General features: G+C 35.3%; 3 protein-coding genes, 1 long non-coding RNA gene and 1 pseudogene across 4 annotated transcripts; 2 read left to right on the top strand and 3 right to left on the bottom strand.

The window, feature by feature from the left end:
* Positions 1-5,754: 5,754 nt before the first annotated feature.
* LOC125192783 (uncharacterized) lies at positions 5,755-7,772 on the top strand. The gene has a single exon (XM_048090435.2). The coding sequence runs from the start codon at positions 6,274-6,276 to the stop codon at positions 7,705-7,707; it is 1,434 nt and encodes a 477-aa protein (XP_047946392.1). The 5' UTR covers positions 5,755-6,273; the 3' UTR covers positions 7,708-7,772.
* A 132-nt stretch (positions 7,773-7,904) lies between these two features.
* Positions 7,905-7,998, bottom strand: LOC125197566 (U6 spliceosomal RNA; annotated as a pseudogene).
* A 1,158-nt stretch (positions 7,999-9,156) lies between these two features.
* Positions 9,157-9,725, bottom strand: LOC125192848 (uncharacterized). The gene is made up of 2 exons (XR_007171481.2): positions 9,661-9,725; positions 9,157-9,435 (listed from the first exon to the last, which is right to left on the bottom strand). It is a non-coding gene; the product is annotated as an uncharacterized LOC125192848 (long non-coding RNA).
* Positions 9,726-12,372: 2,647 nt separating this feature from the next.
* Positions 12,373-15,936, top strand: GOX3 (Aldolase-type TIM barrel family protein). Its single transcript, XM_048092582.2, has 11 exons — positions 12,373-12,521; positions 13,040-13,185; positions 13,552-13,676; positions 13,960-14,006; positions 14,161-14,238; positions 14,543-14,667; positions 14,752-14,818; positions 14,916-14,978; positions 15,068-15,137; positions 15,251-15,456; positions 15,538-15,936. The coding sequence occupies exons 2-11, from the start codon at positions 13,046-13,048 to the stop codon at positions 15,727-15,729; spliced, it is 1,113 nt and encodes a 370-aa protein (XP_047948539.1). The 5' UTR covers positions 12,373-12,521; positions 13,040-13,045; the 3' UTR covers positions 15,730-15,936.
* Positions 15,937-16,569: 633 nt separating this feature from the next.
* Positions 16,570-17,645, bottom strand: LOC125194395 (protein TIFY 5A-like). Its single transcript, XM_048092583.2, has 2 exons — positions 17,387-17,645; positions 16,570-16,960 (listed from the first exon to the last, which is right to left on the bottom strand). The coding sequence occupies exons 1-2, from the start codon at positions 17,549-17,551 to the stop codon at positions 16,781-16,783; spliced, it is 345 nt and encodes a 114-aa protein (XP_047948540.1). The 5' UTR covers positions 17,552-17,645; the 3' UTR covers positions 16,570-16,780.
* Positions 17,646-18,417: the final 772 nt, after the last annotated feature.

Below are 18,417 nucleotides of genomic sequence, written 5' to 3'. Positions count from 1 at the left end.
TGTTATTTTCGGGTGCAGGTGTTCTAGTAGGTTGCGGTTATTGGAATTTATCTCTTTGTTTTCCCAAAGACCCGGTCTCGTGCTTCCTCAGCTGGATGGACGCTCCTTTCATCAAATTTGATAAAAAGATGTGGTGCTCCCTCTTCTATGTGACAATGTGGTCCATTTGGTGGCTTAGGAACAAAATTATTTTCGAGAAGATTGTCCTAAGTTGGAAAACTGAGAAGAGACTCTTACTATGGAATCTAGGTTCGCGGGCTAAAGGATGGTGTCCAGAGTTTCCATTTTTACATGAACAAATTTATGAGGAGTTGAGCCTGGTTAGAAGATGGATTGATATCAAGCATAAGGCTATGGTTGCAATCAAAAACCACTAAAAAGGTTTGTCTTGCCCTCGGTTTGATGTAAAGCTTTGTTAGCCTTGCTTGCATGGTAGCTAGTTGCTTGTGGTGTGAGCTTTGGTCGTACGCTTGTTTTTGCTTTTGGTTTAACGTTGGTACTTAATTTTTTCGTTGGTCTTGATTGGTTTTGTTGGGGTGTTGTTGTTGAACTCTTGCTCACCATTTTTAAGTTGAGCCTTTCTATATATATATAAAAAAAACATCAATTAAAACCAAAAATTTCACTAATAAAATACAAAAACTGCATAATTAAATTCCTACACTACACTTCCATTGTTATGCACCAAAATTTCTTCCATCAAATCTTATTGGAGATGAACGTAAGTTAGTTCCTTCCACAAATCTACAATAAAGATCGTCGACGCAAGAAGTCTCAAAATTGGGCGGCGCACTGTAACATTTGAGAGAAAGTGAGAACGGAATGAGAGATAATTAAATAATGGGAAGGATGACGATATATATAAGAGCATCTCCGATGCCGGCTAGCCAACCGGTTAGCCGATTCGCGTCGCTAGTCAGTCGGCTAGCCGAACCATTGCAGCAGGCTAGCCGAGAACCGGCGAGAAAAGCGGCGTGGGCTAGCCGATTCGGGTGTGCTGGCCGATGCGCTGGCCGCCATTGTGGCGTGCCGATCGGCCAGCGCTATTTTTTAAATTTTTTTTAAATTTTTGAAAAACTATATAATGTATTTTTTAATATTTTTTTTATGATTTTTTTTAATTATGTAATTTTTAAATAGACACACAGACGACGAGCTAGATCCAATACAAAATTAAGACCTAAAACAGAAACATGTCATAGCGTCGGCTAGCGACAAACTATAACGGATTCAAGACATACTAACATTTTTTAATGTATTTTTTTAATAAATTAGTGAGGAGTAGAGTGGGGCGGCGGCTCGTGTGTGGAAGTCCGATTTTTTTTTTTATTATGTAATTTTTTTGATTTTTAGTTAATATACTTTTTTTATTTAAATAAAATTAACGAATTTTTTCCGTATATATGTCGTAAATTTAATTTCGTAATTTAATCGTAATTTTAATTCCGTAAATGTAGTATTTTTTGAATTATTTTTATTGCGGCTGGCCTATGGCTGGCCTAAATCTGATGTGGCAAGTGGATTTTTAGTGCTGCTGACGTGGCAGAGAGAGAGTGGCTGGCCTATGGCTGACCTATTTGCATTGGAGATGCTCTAAACAAAATTATACTCCATCTGTCCTACAAAAATTGTCCCATTTTTCCATTTTTGTCTATCGTACAAAATTTATCCCATTTTACTTTTTACCATTTTTAGTAGTGGATCATATATTCAACTAACTCATTCCTACTAACATTTTATTATAAAACTAATATATGAAAGTAGGATCCACATTCCACTAATTTTTTTCAACTCACTTTTAATTACATTTCTTAAAATCCGTGCCCGGTCAAAGTGAGACAATATTTATGGGACGGAGGGAGTGTTAAAAAAATTGAAACACAACCGTTGATGCGGCTGCAATAGGGCCTAAAATCAACCGCAGCTATGGTAGATTTAGCAATCTGTCACCCTGATCCACACGTTTCAATAAAGCCGCAATCACAGCACACCGCATACACGAGCAACCTTATCGTGCGTGCCCTAAATATGAGACTTTTGTGCATTTATATGAAAACTGAAATCTATACATATATAAAAGGGGAGTTTTGAGGGTATTTATGAAATTAGCCACCTGGGTTGAACATTTAGGATTGAATAAATAAAGTTATACTTTCAATTTTGTGGTCTATATTTATATAATGTACTAGATTTTAGTGTTTGGTAGAAATTGTTTATAAAATTGTCGAGGCTCTCAAAAAGATTGCTAGAATGAAATTCTATTTACTATGTCATTGGGTTGTACATTTAGGATTGAATAAATAAAGTTGTACTTTCAATTTTGTGGTCTATATTTATATAATGTAAATTTTAGTGTTTAGTAGAAATTTTTATAAAATTGTCGAGACTCTAAAAAAGATTGGATTTTGCATCTTTTGTGATTATGAGAAGGTATGTGAACCGATTTTTCAAGTTATTGCATATTAATTGTCCAAAACATAACTCCCACCATCATTGTGTGTATCAATATTTGTCACTGCATTATAGCAATTACTCTATATTAATTGTCCAAAAAATAACTCTCATCATCATGGTGTGCATCAAATGCACATCTTATACTAATCTTTTACAACAATATAATATTTTGCCAAATTTAATTTTAACCTAAGTGGAGAATGTGAAGAGTTTGAAAACAGCCGCATAAGTTAGGGGATGAATTTTAATTTTTATAAAATAGTGTGCATTAATATAGAAAATGAAAGGTTAGAAAGCTTTGATTACATTATTATTAGATTAGCCGGCAGTTTTTAAAAAACGCTATATTGATGTTTAGCCATATCATTTATTTAAGATAATTTGAATTGTCGTTACTTTTTTCCAAATGATAACTATGGCTACTATTTGCAAATAAGTACTATAAATATAATTATCATCACTTTAAATCTTACATTAAATATTTGTTCATATAGCAGACTACTTATATTCCCGATATTGAAATATTATTCAAAGATATAAATAAATTACTTTTAAATTTAGATAAGTTAAATATCATAAAAATATTTTGCCCTATAAATATGACATTTGATCTATCCTCATATACCTACTTAGTTTATACAGCTCAAATTTCATCTTTTTGTTCTTCCCACGAGTAGCAAGGTTGATATCATGGAACCATGTCACACCTTGCTCGATGATCTACAACCAACGAAAACTAATTCGATTATCAAAGTCCGTTGCATCCATGTCTACGAAGTTGCCGCTCCTAGAGACAGAACTAATATCGTGAGTTTAGAATGTATTCTTCACGATCGAATGGTACATTGTTTTTTGCTTTTTAGTTATGTTTTTGCAAGTTATATGAAATCATTAGCTATGGCCTTTTTTTGTGTTCAGGCATAAGGATTCAAGCAACTATTCCACGAATTCTACACGCAAGGTTTGGTGCACTAAGTTTGGTGCACTAATTAGGGAAGGGGGTATTTTTCGTATACGCAATTTTCTCGTGAGGCAAAATCGGCCTCGCAATCCAGTTACAAATCAATACCACATTAAGATGATTTCAAGCATACAAATGTTTGAAGTTAATGAGCCTCAATTTCTAAAAATGCTTTTTTTTATTTCTAAGTCATTTGAGGAGATTATGCAGATTGGTAATGTGTGTGATGAACCACTTTTTGGTAAGATTATCATCTTTACTATACATTTTTTGGTTGTACTTTCAATATCATGGACGCGTTTTTGACCAAATAATTCATGGACTGATGACCGTGGTGGAAATTATTTGTCTAGCTTTGCATTTCATTTTTTAGCCTTCATATATGTATTTTATTCTTTTTATTACATTCCTTACACCTATGAAACACAATTATTTGATTAGATAGAATACAAGTATAGCTTCAACAAAACACTACTTCGGCTCTAATAAATAATACCACTGGGTGAATAGATGCTTGGATGAATGCAAGCAAAAAAAATTTTTGTTTACCGTTCACATAGCCCTATTGTAAAACACTTTCTTAAGATTTAGGTAAAAAAAAACCTCTACTATCAGTAAGGATTATCAAGTAGGCCGACCCAGTGTAAGATATCGAATACTTATCTAAAATCCCCAAAATAGAATAAGTGAACAACAAAGTAGAATTGAATTGGGACAGAGGGAGAATTTTATGATATTTGATTCATTTGTTGGTCATGATGAGTATATTTTAAAGTTAAGGGTTTAAGATTAAGGTTTCAAGGTTTGAGTTTTTAGTGTATAGGGTCACTATATTGCAATGAAATGAAGCTCGACTAGAAAGTGTCTCATCAGTGCAATCTTAAATCATCAGTGTAAAATAGAATAAGTGAACAACAAAGTAGAACTGAACTTGGACAGAGGGAGAATTTTATGATATTTGATTCATTTGTTGGTCATGATGAGTATATTTTAAAGTTAAGGGTTTAGGGTTTCAAGGTTTGGGTTTTTAGTGTATAGGGTCACTATATTGCAATGAAATGAATCTCGACTAGAAAGTGTTTCATCAGTGCAATCTTAAATTATAGTAGCTTTTAATAAACAATATCTTAAATCTCATTAGGAGAAGTGGTAATTATACATTCTTTAGGTGTTTTTTTTTTGTTTTGTGTGATGGAAACTTGCTTTATTTTTTGGTCTCACGGTCAGAGTCATTTTTCCATTTTACAAAAATAATGTACAGTACTCCATTATTTTTCACGTATTTATATTTTAGCTGAATCCTAACTTCCCCCGTATATTTTTACTAAGCGGGCCATATTAAAACTTAAACTAAAAACAACCATTCTGCAGAAAAAATGGAGTAATATAGAGAGAGTTTAAATGATTCATTTTTTAATTTTAAATGCAAAATGATTAATACATATTTACGACTAAAGATAAAAAAGTAAAATGTGCGATTAAAGGGCCTCTAAAGATATAATCGTATGTTTGAACGTATGATTAGTAGATCTCTAATAACTAATAACATATTTCTTTGATAAATGGAAGACACTGACCATTGAAATCAAATTTAATTTAATAAAACTTAACAATATGAGTAGTGGTTGTAATTTTATTTGTTCAAATATTTGATGTTAAGAAATTACTTATTGGGCCCTTGGGGGTTTAGTTGTTTTATGAGTTTGAGTTTCTTTATCTAATTTGGCTCATTATTCAACTTTTTAATTTTGCAAAATTATTAATTTCTATTTATAATAAATTGGTTTGGCACAATCTATCCCCATAGTTATGGTTCGCTATCTATCCAACTATGGAATTCAAATATGTTTCTGTAAATTTAATCACAAATTATAAAATCGTATTCACGAATTTATTTAATAATTAGAAATTATAGTACTAATTTAAAAGGATAAAATACAAAATAAGAATGTGTCTAATAATAAATTAACTCTTAATATTAAATTAATCTAGCTTTTGAAAAGAATGCGGAGTTAGAAGTTTTAAATGGTGATAATATTTATAAACATATAATATTATACTACTACCTACGTTCAATAGTAGTTGAGTTATTTTGTCATTTTGGTATGTTCGATAGTAATAGATTCATTCTTTTTTTAGTGAAAAGTCAACACATTTCTAAAATTAACAATTTTCATATAATGATATTGTTTATAGTTTTAGTTAATTGAATTACATTCTAAAATTAATATTTTAAAATTACCTTAGTCCGTGCATAGCACGGGTGTGATACTAGTTATAATAAAATTAGAGACTCATTTAATAAACAGGGAGTTATGATTCCAATTTCCAAGTGAAAAGCATAAATATGTTGATAATATTTCATTCCTATCAACAATACATACAGTCAAGAGCTTCACCAACAACCATGGTTTGTAATCTAAAAACATGTAGACATGTACAGTCAAGCTTGGTACCCTTTATGGCATCTGTGAATGACATTACTTGATTCCACCAGCTGATCCATCTGGGATGACCTAACATAGACTCTAGTAAAAACTGGGCACAGTAACATTGGCATGTCTGTATCAAGAGAGAGCTGTCCCATCACATTACAACACAGTTTTGTTTTGAACACCACTTTTTCACTTTGACTGCCTTCCCAAATGGCAACTGTTCCCTCTCCTCTCCCCGCATGCCACCCCTCTCTCTCTCCCCATCTCGGCAACAAACCACCCTTTCCCCCTTTTCTTTTGATCTATGCATGCAGCCTTATCACTGGCCAGACCAACCCATGAATTCCCCATTAAATTCCTCACTCCCAAACACACTTTTTTCACAAATCCAAATATTCAGAGGAGAGAATTTCTTACCTTATTATGGCTTCTTCTTCTTCTGTCTTCGTCTTGATTCTTGTCCTTTGTGGTGGAGCTGCGTGTTATGATTACTCCGGCGGCGGAGGGATGGAGGAGGAGGAGCTGTTTGCACTGTTTGAGGTGATGGGGTCGCTGTTGGAGGACCCCACTTGGGCGCAGATGCACCCGCTGCCGTGCACCGATACGCCGTGGCCGGGTGTGGAGTGTGGGCTTATGGAGGAGACTGATATGTTTCACATCACCAAGATTCATGTAGGGGACGACGTCGTTTCACCGCCGTGTAAGGCTTCTGCGAAAATCTCCGACTCTCTTCTCAAATTGCCATACCTTCGAACTCTCTCTCTCATCAATTGCTTCACTGAATCAGAGGTGTCTTTAAACAAACGCCTCTTTCAATCTCTCGCCTCTTTGGAGCACTTGACTCTGGAGTCGAATCCTGCCCTGATCGGAGAGATTCCGTCGACGATCGCGAATCTATCGTCGCTCAAAACGCTGTGCCTGTCGCAGAGCAATCTCAGCGGCGGAATTCCGGAGGAGATTGGAGATCTGGTTAATCTGCAGCAGCTCGTTCTCAGCCGTAACAATTTAACCGGTGCGATTCCTGGTGAAATTGGAGGTTTGGAGAAGCTCACGATTCTCGATCTCAGCTTCAATTCGTTGGATAACACGCTGCCGAGCTCGATCGGCGGCCTCGATTCCCTCGAGAAGATCGATCTGAGCTGGAACAGACTCCGAGGAGCTCCGCCGCCGGAGCTGGGGAATTTGACGAGGCTGAATTTGTTAGATCTGAGCCATAACTCATTCACAGGTCCCATCCATGAAAGCCTCTCGGGAATGCAGCAGTTACAGTACCTAATCATGGAATCCAATCCGTTAAATTCGAAATTCCCCTCCTTCGCGAGCTCGCTCACACGTCTCGCGGTTCTGAGCCTCTCGAGCTGCGGGATCCATGGCCCGATCCCGAGCGTTTTCTCGAATTTGACTAACCTGACGGCGCTGTCGCTCGACGATAACCGCCTCGACGGCGCGGTTCCGGCGGAGATCGGATCGCTGCGGAATCTCGACACGTTGAATCTGAGCAGGAATCATCTGAGCGGGCGGCTGATGTTTCCGCCGGAATTCATGAACAGGATCGGGCAGCGCCTCGACATTCGAGAGAACGACGGTTTGTGCGCGGATCTGGCGGTGAGGACGAGCAATACGAGCTCGAGGCTGTTGCAGAACCCTAGCTGTGACGATGCTGTGATAATTGCTGCGCCTAGCAACAAAACAATGGCGGCGGATCACAGAAATTCCGGTAGTTCTGTGAATTTGAAGCCGGATCTGTACGGTGGTGGTGGTGGTGGTGATTCGAGCTCAGATCACGGCGATTTCGATTCCAGAATTGTGATTTTTGTTCAATTGGTGTTGCTGTTTTTTTTGTTGCTAGCGTCATGAACTATCGCATCCATGGATTCTATGTGTTTTAGGCTAATCAATTAATTTAACATTATTTTCATCAATTTTATAGTAAGTGGAAAACCAAATTAACATCGATTTAGTTCAAGATTAAATTGTTTAGAGATTAATTTTGTTATAGTAAAAAAAGATCGGACATGGACATCTCGATTTATGCATGTCATCCTTGTGCATGGGCGGATATGGACATCTCGATTTATGCGTGTCATCCTTGTGCAGGGGCGATCCTAATCTTCTCTTCCAATTTTATCGGATATCCCCAGAGGGGACATAAGGGGATAGTTGTGGGGGGCTTGTTGTCGTCCCATTCTGTGGAACGAGCTAGCAAGCCAAAGTTGCATGAGATATGGCGGGAAGAGCTAACAAAATACTTCATCCGTCCACGAATAGGAGTCATGTTTTGCCACTTAGTCTGTCCGTGAATATGACTTCTGATTCATTATTTTTATAAATGGTAGTAAAAGGTCTCACATTCCACTCACATATTCTACTAATTTTCTTTCGTTCACTTTTCTTAACATTATTTAAAGCTCAAAAATAAAGAAGACTCCTATAGCATATTATTGTTTAAATTCAATCTAATCTAATCTAATCTATTGAAGCAAATATACGATCTCCTAAATGTTGGGACCACATCACAATACTAGTAGTAGTAGCACAATTTATTGTGATAAGATTGAATTCTAATATTTGGTCATGTGTTAGAACTTAGAAGTGGTGTGGTGATATAGTACAGTAATATGGCTCTAGAAAGTTTGTTTTTTCATGGAGTTGTTGAGTCCCATCAGAGATATTTACTTTGTTGGGAAAATCTTTATTCAGAAGTCAGTAACTAAAACAAGAATGTCGTAATATGTGCGGGGTAAAAAGTCAGACTATTTCTGCATTCTGACTTACTAAAAAGGAAGCATATTAAATATGACTACATTATAGAATGTTTTGGGTGGAGTACTTGTATTTTCATTTTGGGCCCAAGTTGGGTTACCCACAACAAGTCCTGATTGATTTGGGCCGAGTTACATTAGTACTTCTACAGTATTATTTCTCCTATACTTTATAGGAGTGCAATACAAGTCCTGATTGATTTGGGCCGAGTTACATTAATACTTATTATTTCTCCTATACATTATAGGAGTGCAATATTTCAATTATAACGTGGCCATTTCAAATGATACAAGAATTAATGCATAATTAGTTAAACAAAAGAGAGAAGAAAAAAGATAATAAAAATAGTATTAGTGGATAGGGTGATTCATATTATTATTAGTGTTTAGTGAGTTGTAATGGTGGGTCATAAGAGTATAAATTATATATAAATTAATGTATATAAGTAATGAGTTGAGGACAACTTTCCACAAATGAAAAAGCTCATATTTTTATGGGAGAGACGAAAATGGAAAGTGCACATATTTTTATAGGACGAGAGAGTATGAAAATAATAAAATCCTGAATATTATCCAAAGATTTTAAAATTTACTACAGTCTGTTTATCAAACTACTAGGTCAAGTAAAAAAAGTTTCCTAAAAAAGATAGACAAAAGGGCACATAGAAATTTCGTTCTCTTTCGCCCCCTGTGATGGTCCGCTATACTCTCCTCTTGATCTCAGAGTGATCTGACTGATGTTTGCTTTGTCCGCTCGTTGATGCGATCGTCGTTGGGATTGGTGGTGGCGAGGGCTTTGGAGTCAAGATCGTCGTGGAGAGGGCTGAAGGAATCGTCGAGTGAGTGATGGAGGCAAATCAAAGTTTTATTGCTAAAAAAGTTTTCCAAGTCATGCATGAACTTATATGTCAGTTATGCTAATAAATTTAAAGCAAAGAAAAAAGATGATCGGCAAGATAATTTTTTGGAGGACATTTTATTTTTCAAAAATGAAACGAGGGATGCTAAATATAATTGTCTAAATGATGGGACAAAATCGATCATTTACCTTTTTGCTTCCAGGAATAGTTACGGACTGTACCCGTTGCTTAGCACGTGAGGCTCTGCGAGAGCTTTGCGATGATATGTGACTTGATGTACTACTACATGAATCATGATTACTAAAAGAAGGGCTAGAAAAAACAATTAAAAACTAGTTACTAATGAACTCTTTCTATATATATTATTGTTTGTAATTGCCCAAATTTGTAACGAAAATGAATTTAGTTTGAATTGACGAATTAGAACCAATAATACGAAACTAGTAACTATTTACAACCACATGCAAAGTAGTTCCCACCACGTTAGTAATATTCCATCATCGAACATTTCTCTCCAAACAACGAAAAGATAAGCACAAAATAGTACTACAAATTAATTACTAGGGCCATGGTTGCTGTGACGATAGGCCATGAAATGGTCTTGAATATAATAATTCAAGAGCTTGAAATATTTTAAAGATTCTTGTCTGAATTATAAATTGGTTAATCTTATCTTTTGTGCAAAAAGCAAACATTATTTGCTTCCAATGATTTATTTGATAATGACAGACTGAGTATAATTATTCAATGATCCAAGTGACAATTAATATTGCGCTACCCTCTTTAAATTTTGAGGATTATGAAATAAAACTTGATTGATAAGATGTTTTAATATACTGAACGTTCGAGCTTATGTGTATAAACGAACAAAATCTTAAACATGTACGATTAACGAAACCCCATATCAATAATCATTTTTTTTTTTGTTTAGAGGAAATAGTCGTGTTTACAAGAGTATATCTATGTAATATCCAAATATCTCTATTAATTTATTATTATTAATTTTGCATATCTTTACTTTTTCTTGATCATTAAGTTAGATTATTTCTATTATAAATAGGAGTCTTTGTTACCTTTGGAATAATTCATTAAAGAAATACAATTATCTTTTATCATATTTTTATTTTTCTGTATTTTACTTTTCTCAGTCTTTGTTTATCGGTTGCTCGACGGAATTCCTTCCGTGAACTGACCTTTTTTATCCGACAATTTCTTGTCATTATTCTCCGATACGAGTCACATGTTCTAAGTTCTAAGTTCTAACTCACTAAAAATCTTGTATAGTGTTTTACAAAATAATTAACATAAAGCACTCGGACAAGGACAACTTCATATCGCAATTATTTGTGGAAAAGATATCCGTGACGTTGCATTTCAATAATTCACTAACCACTTACAGAAAAGGTTTCTACTATTGGAAAAATTATGAAATTTGCTTGAAACTAAAAAAATTGATAGGAAAAACCGTAAAGTTTAATTTCGCCGACTTAATTTGGAAAATTCGATTTTAATATGATAGCTGAAATTTAAGATCATTTCTATATTAAGAATATGTATAAATTTGACAACAAACTCAATCACATCATCGATTTAAGTTTTCAAAAATGTATGTATTATAGTAATGCACATAATTATTTCAGTTTGCTATTCATTGATATAAAACATATCAGTCCACTCAATATTCATTTGTTGATTGATGAATATAAGAGCATCCCCATCCGTGCTCTTAAATAAGAGTATGGAGGTGGGCCCGGACCCACTTTTACTCCTTGTTCTTAGGTAAGAGCACAACACTCACATCCGTGCTCTTCTGCAAGGACAAGCTCAAGGGTCCCACTATTCTATTATTTAATTTAAATACTTTAATTACTAAAAACATATACAATATAAAAATATATTAAAATATAAAAATTACATAATTAAATCCTAAAAAATAAAAAATACATAATTAAAATTCTAAAGTACATAATTAAAAAGTGAATTTTAGGGTGAAAATTTGAAAAATAAAATAAAAGTGTGTAGAAAATGGATATAATTTATTGAGAAGTGGGAAAATAATTTTTTTATAATTAAAAAATGATTTTTTAAATTAAATTCAATTTTTTTTAAAAATTACAAAAAGAAACGAAATTGCCGTTGGCCAATCGTGTGCCGCCACGTAAGGCTGCTCAGCGGCACGGACGTGCTCTTAGCTAAGAGCAGCGCCGTGCCGCTGGCACGGACGGACAACTCGCAGCGGCGGACGGACGAGCTCGTGCTCAGCGGCACGGACGGACGGACGTCACCGCTGCGGATGCTCTAAGTTGCAGAATCTATATCCTCATAAACTAATATGTTTTGTAAAATAAGACAAATTAAAGTGTGTGAGAGAATAATGTAGAACAAACTCTATTTTATATTATTTTTTCTCTTATATTATTTTCTTTCTATTTTAATTATTTATTATAATTTTTTTAAAACACGTGCAAAAAAGAATAGCAGGGTCATCTTAACTGGGACAGGTGGAATATGATTTTCAGTTTTCGAAGTTCTTATTCTAAAAATTATTGCTGGAAATATCCTAACATAATACTCCATCCAGCTGACTAAATGTGAAATATTTTCTTTATGACATGAGAGTTTATATAATGTTGTTTTGTGAATTAAAGGAAAAGAGAATGATTCAACAAAGAATATAGTACTAAAATATGTGATAAATATTTAGGTGCGGTGTAATTGTAAATGCTAAATAATAGGACGAATTTTAAAATTATTGAATATACTAAAATTTGATGAAAATTCATATTTCCTCCTATAATTGGCCAAAGAAATAAAATGTACACTAGTAAAGAAATAGTAAGTAATAGACAACCACCAACTTAGTCACACTAATTTGTCGTTATTCCATAGTGTAAATTCTTCATTGCATCAAATACTACTATAATATAATGTTTTGGTTGGACTGCTTAAATCTCAACTGCGTATCATATTTGAATTCTCTCCGATTCTCGAATTTCTTTGGCGTTGCTGCGATTGAGCGCAGTTGTTGCAGCACTCTTTTTTACACTCGGTACTCTGCTCTTTCCTTCATATTTTTGTAACTAATCTTCAATTCCAGTAACACCACTGAATCTTCTTCCCTTTTTGTGCTTTTCAATGTGATTTCATATGTTAGATGTTCCTCTTTTGAGCTGATTTTATTCCGCGGGTGTTGTGCTTTGAAGATTCACGTGATTCATCAACTCGAATACTTGTCACCTTTTGTAGCAGTTAATGTATAATCATTGATATTATTCAAATCAATTGCTCATTACTTGCTGATTATTCACTAGATTGATTGAAGCGAAGAATCTATTGGATCCTCTTTTGCAACTGTGTTCAATAAGGCGTTATTTTTGGAAGAAATTTTGTGATTGGATTTTCTGTAATCAGTGTGTGCTAATTAATTTGGGCGTTTAGGGATTCAAATACTGGAGTTTGTAAATTCTGTTTATTGTGTGGTAATGGCTGATTTTGTAACTTTATGATGTTTGATGTTTCATTGCTTTATGATGTTTGATGTTTCATTGCTTGTTGGTGATGATGCAGGGGAATATGGAGAACATTACCAATGTTACGGAGTTTGAGGCCATTGCAAGGGAGAAATTGCCCAAGATGGTTTACGACTATTATGCGTCTGGCGCTGAGGACCAGTGGACTCTCCAGGAAAACCGCAACGCCTTCTCTAGGATACTGTAATGTGCCTCCAAAATTGCTTCAGTTTGTGTTCATGAGAAAACTTTCTGTGTTTTTACTCTAGAATGAAGAAATAAGCACTAGTGTCTATTTGGTATTGCAGATTTTTGTGTTAAGATTCTGTTTCGTTGATGAGTATATGATGTAGAAGATCGTTTAGTTGTTGATAGAGCATATGATGTTTATATATTGTCCTTATGAGTCAATTTTTTCAATTTGTGTGCAAAAAATTGGAGAAACCTAACAATTAGAATTGTATCTTTGGCATTTTCTAATCTTTCAAAATCGTTTGCAAGTAAAAAGAATTGAGGTTTAGTACATTCCCTTTGGTGTTCTTTAACTCTGAAATTCTGTCATTTACATAGGTTTCGCCCTCGCATTCTGATCGACGTTAGTAAGATTGATACAAGTACAAACGTTTTGGGTTACAATATATCAATGCCGATCATGGTTGCTCCAACAGCAATGCAGAAAATGGCACATCCTGAAGGTACAGATGCTGTATCATTGTAGATGTGATTCCAACGGAACTATGTTCGTGCAAAGCATTTTGTTATGACAGGCCGCAGTTTAGGATTTCGAAAGTTTGATATTTACCATATAAGTATGATGAATTATCGTATGTACATTAAAGAAATCCGACCTGTAAACTTTGTTTTTTGTGGCATATAACATTTTCTTCGATTTCTGTGTTTGTACTTCATCAGGCTTTGCTCATAAAACCTCTGGCTGAATTTTCTTTTTTTCTGAATTAAAATTTCACTTTGCTGCAGGGGAGCTTGCCATAGCAAGGGCGGCATCAGCTGCTGGCACCATCATGGTTTGAATTTTGATGTTTTTTTTTTACCATTTCTTTACCTTTTTCTTAAGTCTTTATATGAATGGTTAAGACTGGGAGAAGGAAAGCAGAAAAGATTGGCATGATTGCTACATTTTTATAACCATGCTACTAAATGATGTTTCGTTGGTAATAGACACTATCCTCATGGGCTACATCCAGCGTAGAAGAAGTTTCCTCAGCTGCATCTGGCATTCAATTCTTTCAGCTCTACGTAAGTTGGAGTCTCATATTTGTTCTTCTCCAGATAATGCTTTTCGATTTGAGCAGCATATGAAAAGTCCAGAAACTTCTAATTGCTACTTCTCATAGTACAAGCATTTGAATCTGCGGATAATTTCAGTACTGTTATGTTGATCAACTACACGAGCAATGATTGCTATATAAATTTTACTCCGTTTCACTTTTTTTTCCTTGCTGGAGAGTTGAAACTTAGGAAATTTGTTTTGATGTTTGTATCGTATTTTCTTAACAAAGTAGTACTTGAATTAATCAGAGATATCTTACATTCGATGTAGGTTTTCAAAGACAGAAACGTTGTTCAACAACTTGTGAGAAGGGCTGAAAAGGCCGGCTTCAAGGCAATTGCTCTTACAGTTGATACTCCAAGACTCGGCCGAAGGGAAGCTGATATCAAGAACAGGTGATTTCAGATATGTTTCTACACTTATAGTTAGTGCTTTTTCTATCACGATCAGTGACTAAAGCTTTCACTTATGTCGAATAGATTCACCTTGCCACCCCACTTGACACTAAAAAATTTCGAAGGCTTGGATCTTGGCACACTCGACAAGGTGAATAATTTCAACATTATTTAATAAGTACTAGAATTTTAGTTTCTCTCATTGTGTATGCTTCAATATCAGTAAAAATATCTTGGGATGACTGCAGAGTAACGACTCTGGACTAGCTACATACGTTGCTGGTCAAGTCGATCGGTCCCTTAACTGGAAGGTAAGAACACTATTGTGCTAATACAATTCTTACAAGAAATGATTTGACAAAAACACCTCAAACTATTTAGTGTGATTCGATCCACACAGGATGTGAAGTGGCTTCAGACGATAACTAAGTTGCCAATTCTCGTGAAGGGCGTGCTAACTGCAGAGGACGGTATGGCTGATCTTCGAGAAACTTAAACGAAGTTATTTTTCATCTTCCATTCTAGCCACGGGTGTACTCTAACATTGTTATGTCTGGTTTTACACTTGTTTGCACAATGTTAGCCCGCCTGTCCGTACAAGCAGGGGTATCCGGGATCATTGTGTCGAACCATGGAGCTCGACAGCTCGATTATGTTCCTGCAACCATCATGGCCTTGGAGGAGGTAGTCAGAGCTGCAGAGGGCAGGATTCCAGTTTTCGTAGATGGAGGAATCAGGCGTGGAACCGACGTCTTCAAAGCATTAGCACTCGGCGCATCTGGTGTTTTTGTAAGTTTGGAAACTTCAACATCTCATTTTTGCCTATTTTTTTTATGGTTCATTGAGGTGTTGTTTTTTCATCGATTGCAGATCGGAAGGCCGATAGTTTTCTCGCTGGCAGCTGGCGGTGAGGCGGGCGTGAAGAAAGCCATTGATATGCTGCGCGATGAGTTTGAGCTGACGATGGCGCTGAGTGGGTGTCGGTCGATCAAGGAAATTACGCGGGCCCATGTCGTGGCACCATGGGACGCGGGAAGTACTCGTGTGGCACCGCGCTTGTGAGCAATTGCATCTGCACCAACCACATATGCAAGAACAAAGGAGGAGGTGTGGGAAATCAAGAAATCACTATCTCATTTGTGTGGTGTATATTGCTGTTATGTGTGAAAACGTGTTGTGTTGGATTTGTTTAGTTGGTGTGCAGAATAATTTGATTCCGATTCTTCTTTGGTCAAATAGTGAAGCTGTCCTAAATATTTTAATTTGACACTTCTATATGTTTACTAAAATATGGGCCAGTTTTATGGATTTTTCTGTTAAGAATAAAATGAAATGAATGTGAAACTTACTCACAATTTAATTTTAGATTCTTATTCCGGACTGTCATAATTAATATGATAGCCCCCATATTTCACTCATTCTCAATATAATTATTTGATGTTCTTATAATAATGTCATTAAGTTTCAGTCTTATCATATAATGACCAAAAAATTTTAATTTTTTTTCTGCATTAATATATTATACCTCCATAAATACACCTTTTAAGAGAAGAGCTAGTAAAAGTTAGAGAGAAATAGCTTCGTAAAATGAAAATGCAGTAAAAACACAATTTTATCAAGGGGAAATTGGCATAAAAGTTATAAAGTTTTGATCAAATTTTAGTTTGTCTCGCAATTTAATAAATCAACCGTAAAATATGGAGTTTGCTTTTGTTTGCAATTACCACAGAACGAAAACTTTGGTATAATTGTATGTTCATACAAAAAATTAAACGATGTCGTTTGATTAAAAATATCACAAATTTTTATTAATTTATAAGTTAATTTTTAAAATCATGGCATAGATTGAAATTCTACTAATTCATGATTTTTTTTATCACTCAATCAAACAACAACAATTCCTCACAAAAAAAGCAAATTTAATAAATTATATTTCCCAGCAACTAATTTACATCGAATATTAATCAAACCTTTCCTAACATCCCAATACAATGCATCTAATCTCGTCGCCTATAACCACCAACGACAGCAATAAAATCAATAAACCAACTCCAAAATATCCCAATACGTACCTAATTAACAAATTAACTAAATAATCAATGGCGTGTGTGATCTAGTATGGAGATATTGATTGTGCCCTCGTCTTCCTCTTCTCCAGAAATCTCTGCAGCGACCTCTTCATCGACATCCCCGTCGCCGCCCCGTGCACCGGCGAATTCATCGCCGCCGACGGCGAATTCTTGCTCCATTTCCCCTCCGTTTCTCCGCTCGCCAGCGATATTATCGTCCGCGCCTGCACCATCACAATTTTCATTCAATTTCACGCGCAGCCAATTATGTCGAAATTGAAACTAAAAATAGGACAATAAAAAAAAACACGAATTTTGGTCAAATTCTAGTCTATCCCGCTAGAATTTGCTCAATTTTTTTTCCACTAGAGTCTGATTCAGGTGAAATTGTATCTAATCTGACATACGAAATAATTCCATGTACGAGACTATTGGAATAGTACAATTTATCATTTTTACTGTTTGATAAGGAAGACGCGATAAGAAAAAAATATGACACATTTTAAGTCAGATAACTCTAATATAAGAAAGCCTATCCTCGCAAACGGATTTATAAGTTTGCTGAACAGACAAATTTGACCAAAATTCATGATTTTTTTTTTTTCCGATAAATTAGCCTAAAACATAAAAACATGAAATGGAGTTTTTACCTGAAGTTCGGTAGCATCACAAGAAGCAACTTTGCCATTGTAGAAAATCGTTAGCTGCTGCGTTTTGTTTGGACTCTCATTCACATCCGAGCCGCCGCGGTCGGAGAGATGGAAGGAGACGGAAGGTGTGAGGAGGCGAAGCTCCAAATTGCAGCTGCGCTTCATGATTAATTAAGAGATGAATTTACTGAGTTTTTTTTTTTTGTGTGTGTTTTTTTAGAGAGAGAGAGAGAGATGGGTGTGTTTGAAGGAGGAAATGAGGGGTGGGGGAGATTCTTATAAGAGGAATCTAAGGGAGACACGAAACTCATACGGCTTGCCCCCCACGGAGAAAAAATAAATAGTGTAAGAAAAAGACAGCAGTTTGCGAAATAAAATAAATATGTATCACGTGTTCCATGAGCGCGGGCACTTGAATTAGACAGCGGTGAATTCGCACGTGCTCAGTTAAGTCGGCCACAGCTTTCCGCTATTTTCGACACTTAAATTTTGTGATATGAGTGTGTGAGTTGTTTATGATTGGATGAATTGGATTTTATCACTAAATTATGTGGGTAATGTTAGCAGTGACGTAATTGGAGGTAATGTATATATTCCGTTTTTTTATAACTAATAATCCCTTTGTCCCACAAAAGAATCACACTTGTAGGACGACACGGGATTTTAGGAGATTTTATTTTATGCGTTAAATGGAGAGAAAAAAATATTATTTTTATATTCATGTGAGAGAGAACCTTTTCCAAAAATGGAAATGTGACCTCTTTCGTGGGACAAACTAAAAAGGAAAGTGTGATATCTTTTGTGGGACGGAGGGAGTATTACAAAATAAAAATAAATAATGAATAAATTTGATACTTGTCGTTTCATTTTTGAGAATAAAATGTTGCGCATTTTTTTTAACGATGATAATATTAACGTGACAGCTAAAATTATATAGTGATTATCCAACTCACACGCTGATTATCCAAAATTACACATAGAATACTCAATTAGTATTATAGTATAATTTCGACTGGCGCGTGGATATATTA

The sequence above is a fragment of the Salvia hispanica genome, chromosome 4, assembly GCF_029641045.1.
Source record: "Salvia hispanica isolate PSC_SH4W2 chromosome 4, Shi_PSC_v1, whole genome shotgun sequence".
Lineage (NCBI taxonomy): Eukaryota > Viridiplantae > Streptophyta > Magnoliopsida > Lamiales > Lamiaceae > Salvia > Salvia hispanica.
This window is presented reverse-complemented; position numbering and strand designations above follow the sequence as displayed.

Excerpts from the sequence above, each read along its gene's own strand:
- LOC125192783 (XM_048090435.2), top strand. The coding sequence starts at position 6,274 with ATGGCTTCTTCTTCTTCTGTCTTCGTCTTGATTCTTGTCCTTTGTGGT.
- GOX3 (XM_048092582.2), top strand. The coding sequence starts at position 13,046 with ATGGAGAACATTACCAATGTTACGGAGTTTGAGGCCATTGCAAGGGAG. Across the intron at positions 13,677-13,959 it reads GAAAATGGCACATCCTGAAG|GGGAGCTTGCCATAGCAAGG; the intron begins GTACAGATGCTG and ends ACTTTGCTGCAG. Across the intron at positions 14,668-14,751 it reads GAAGCTGATATCAAGAACAG|ATTCACCTTGCCACCCCACT; the intron begins GTGATTTCAGAT and ends TATGTCGAATAG.
- LOC125194395 (XM_048092583.2), bottom strand. The coding sequence starts at position 17,551 with ATGAAGCGCAGCTGCAATTTGGAGCTTCGCCTCCTCACACCTTCCGTC. Across the intron at positions 16,961-17,386 it reads GTGATGCTACCGAACTTCAG|GCGCGGACGATAATATCGCT; the intron begins GTAAAAACTCCA and ends GTGATGGTGCAG.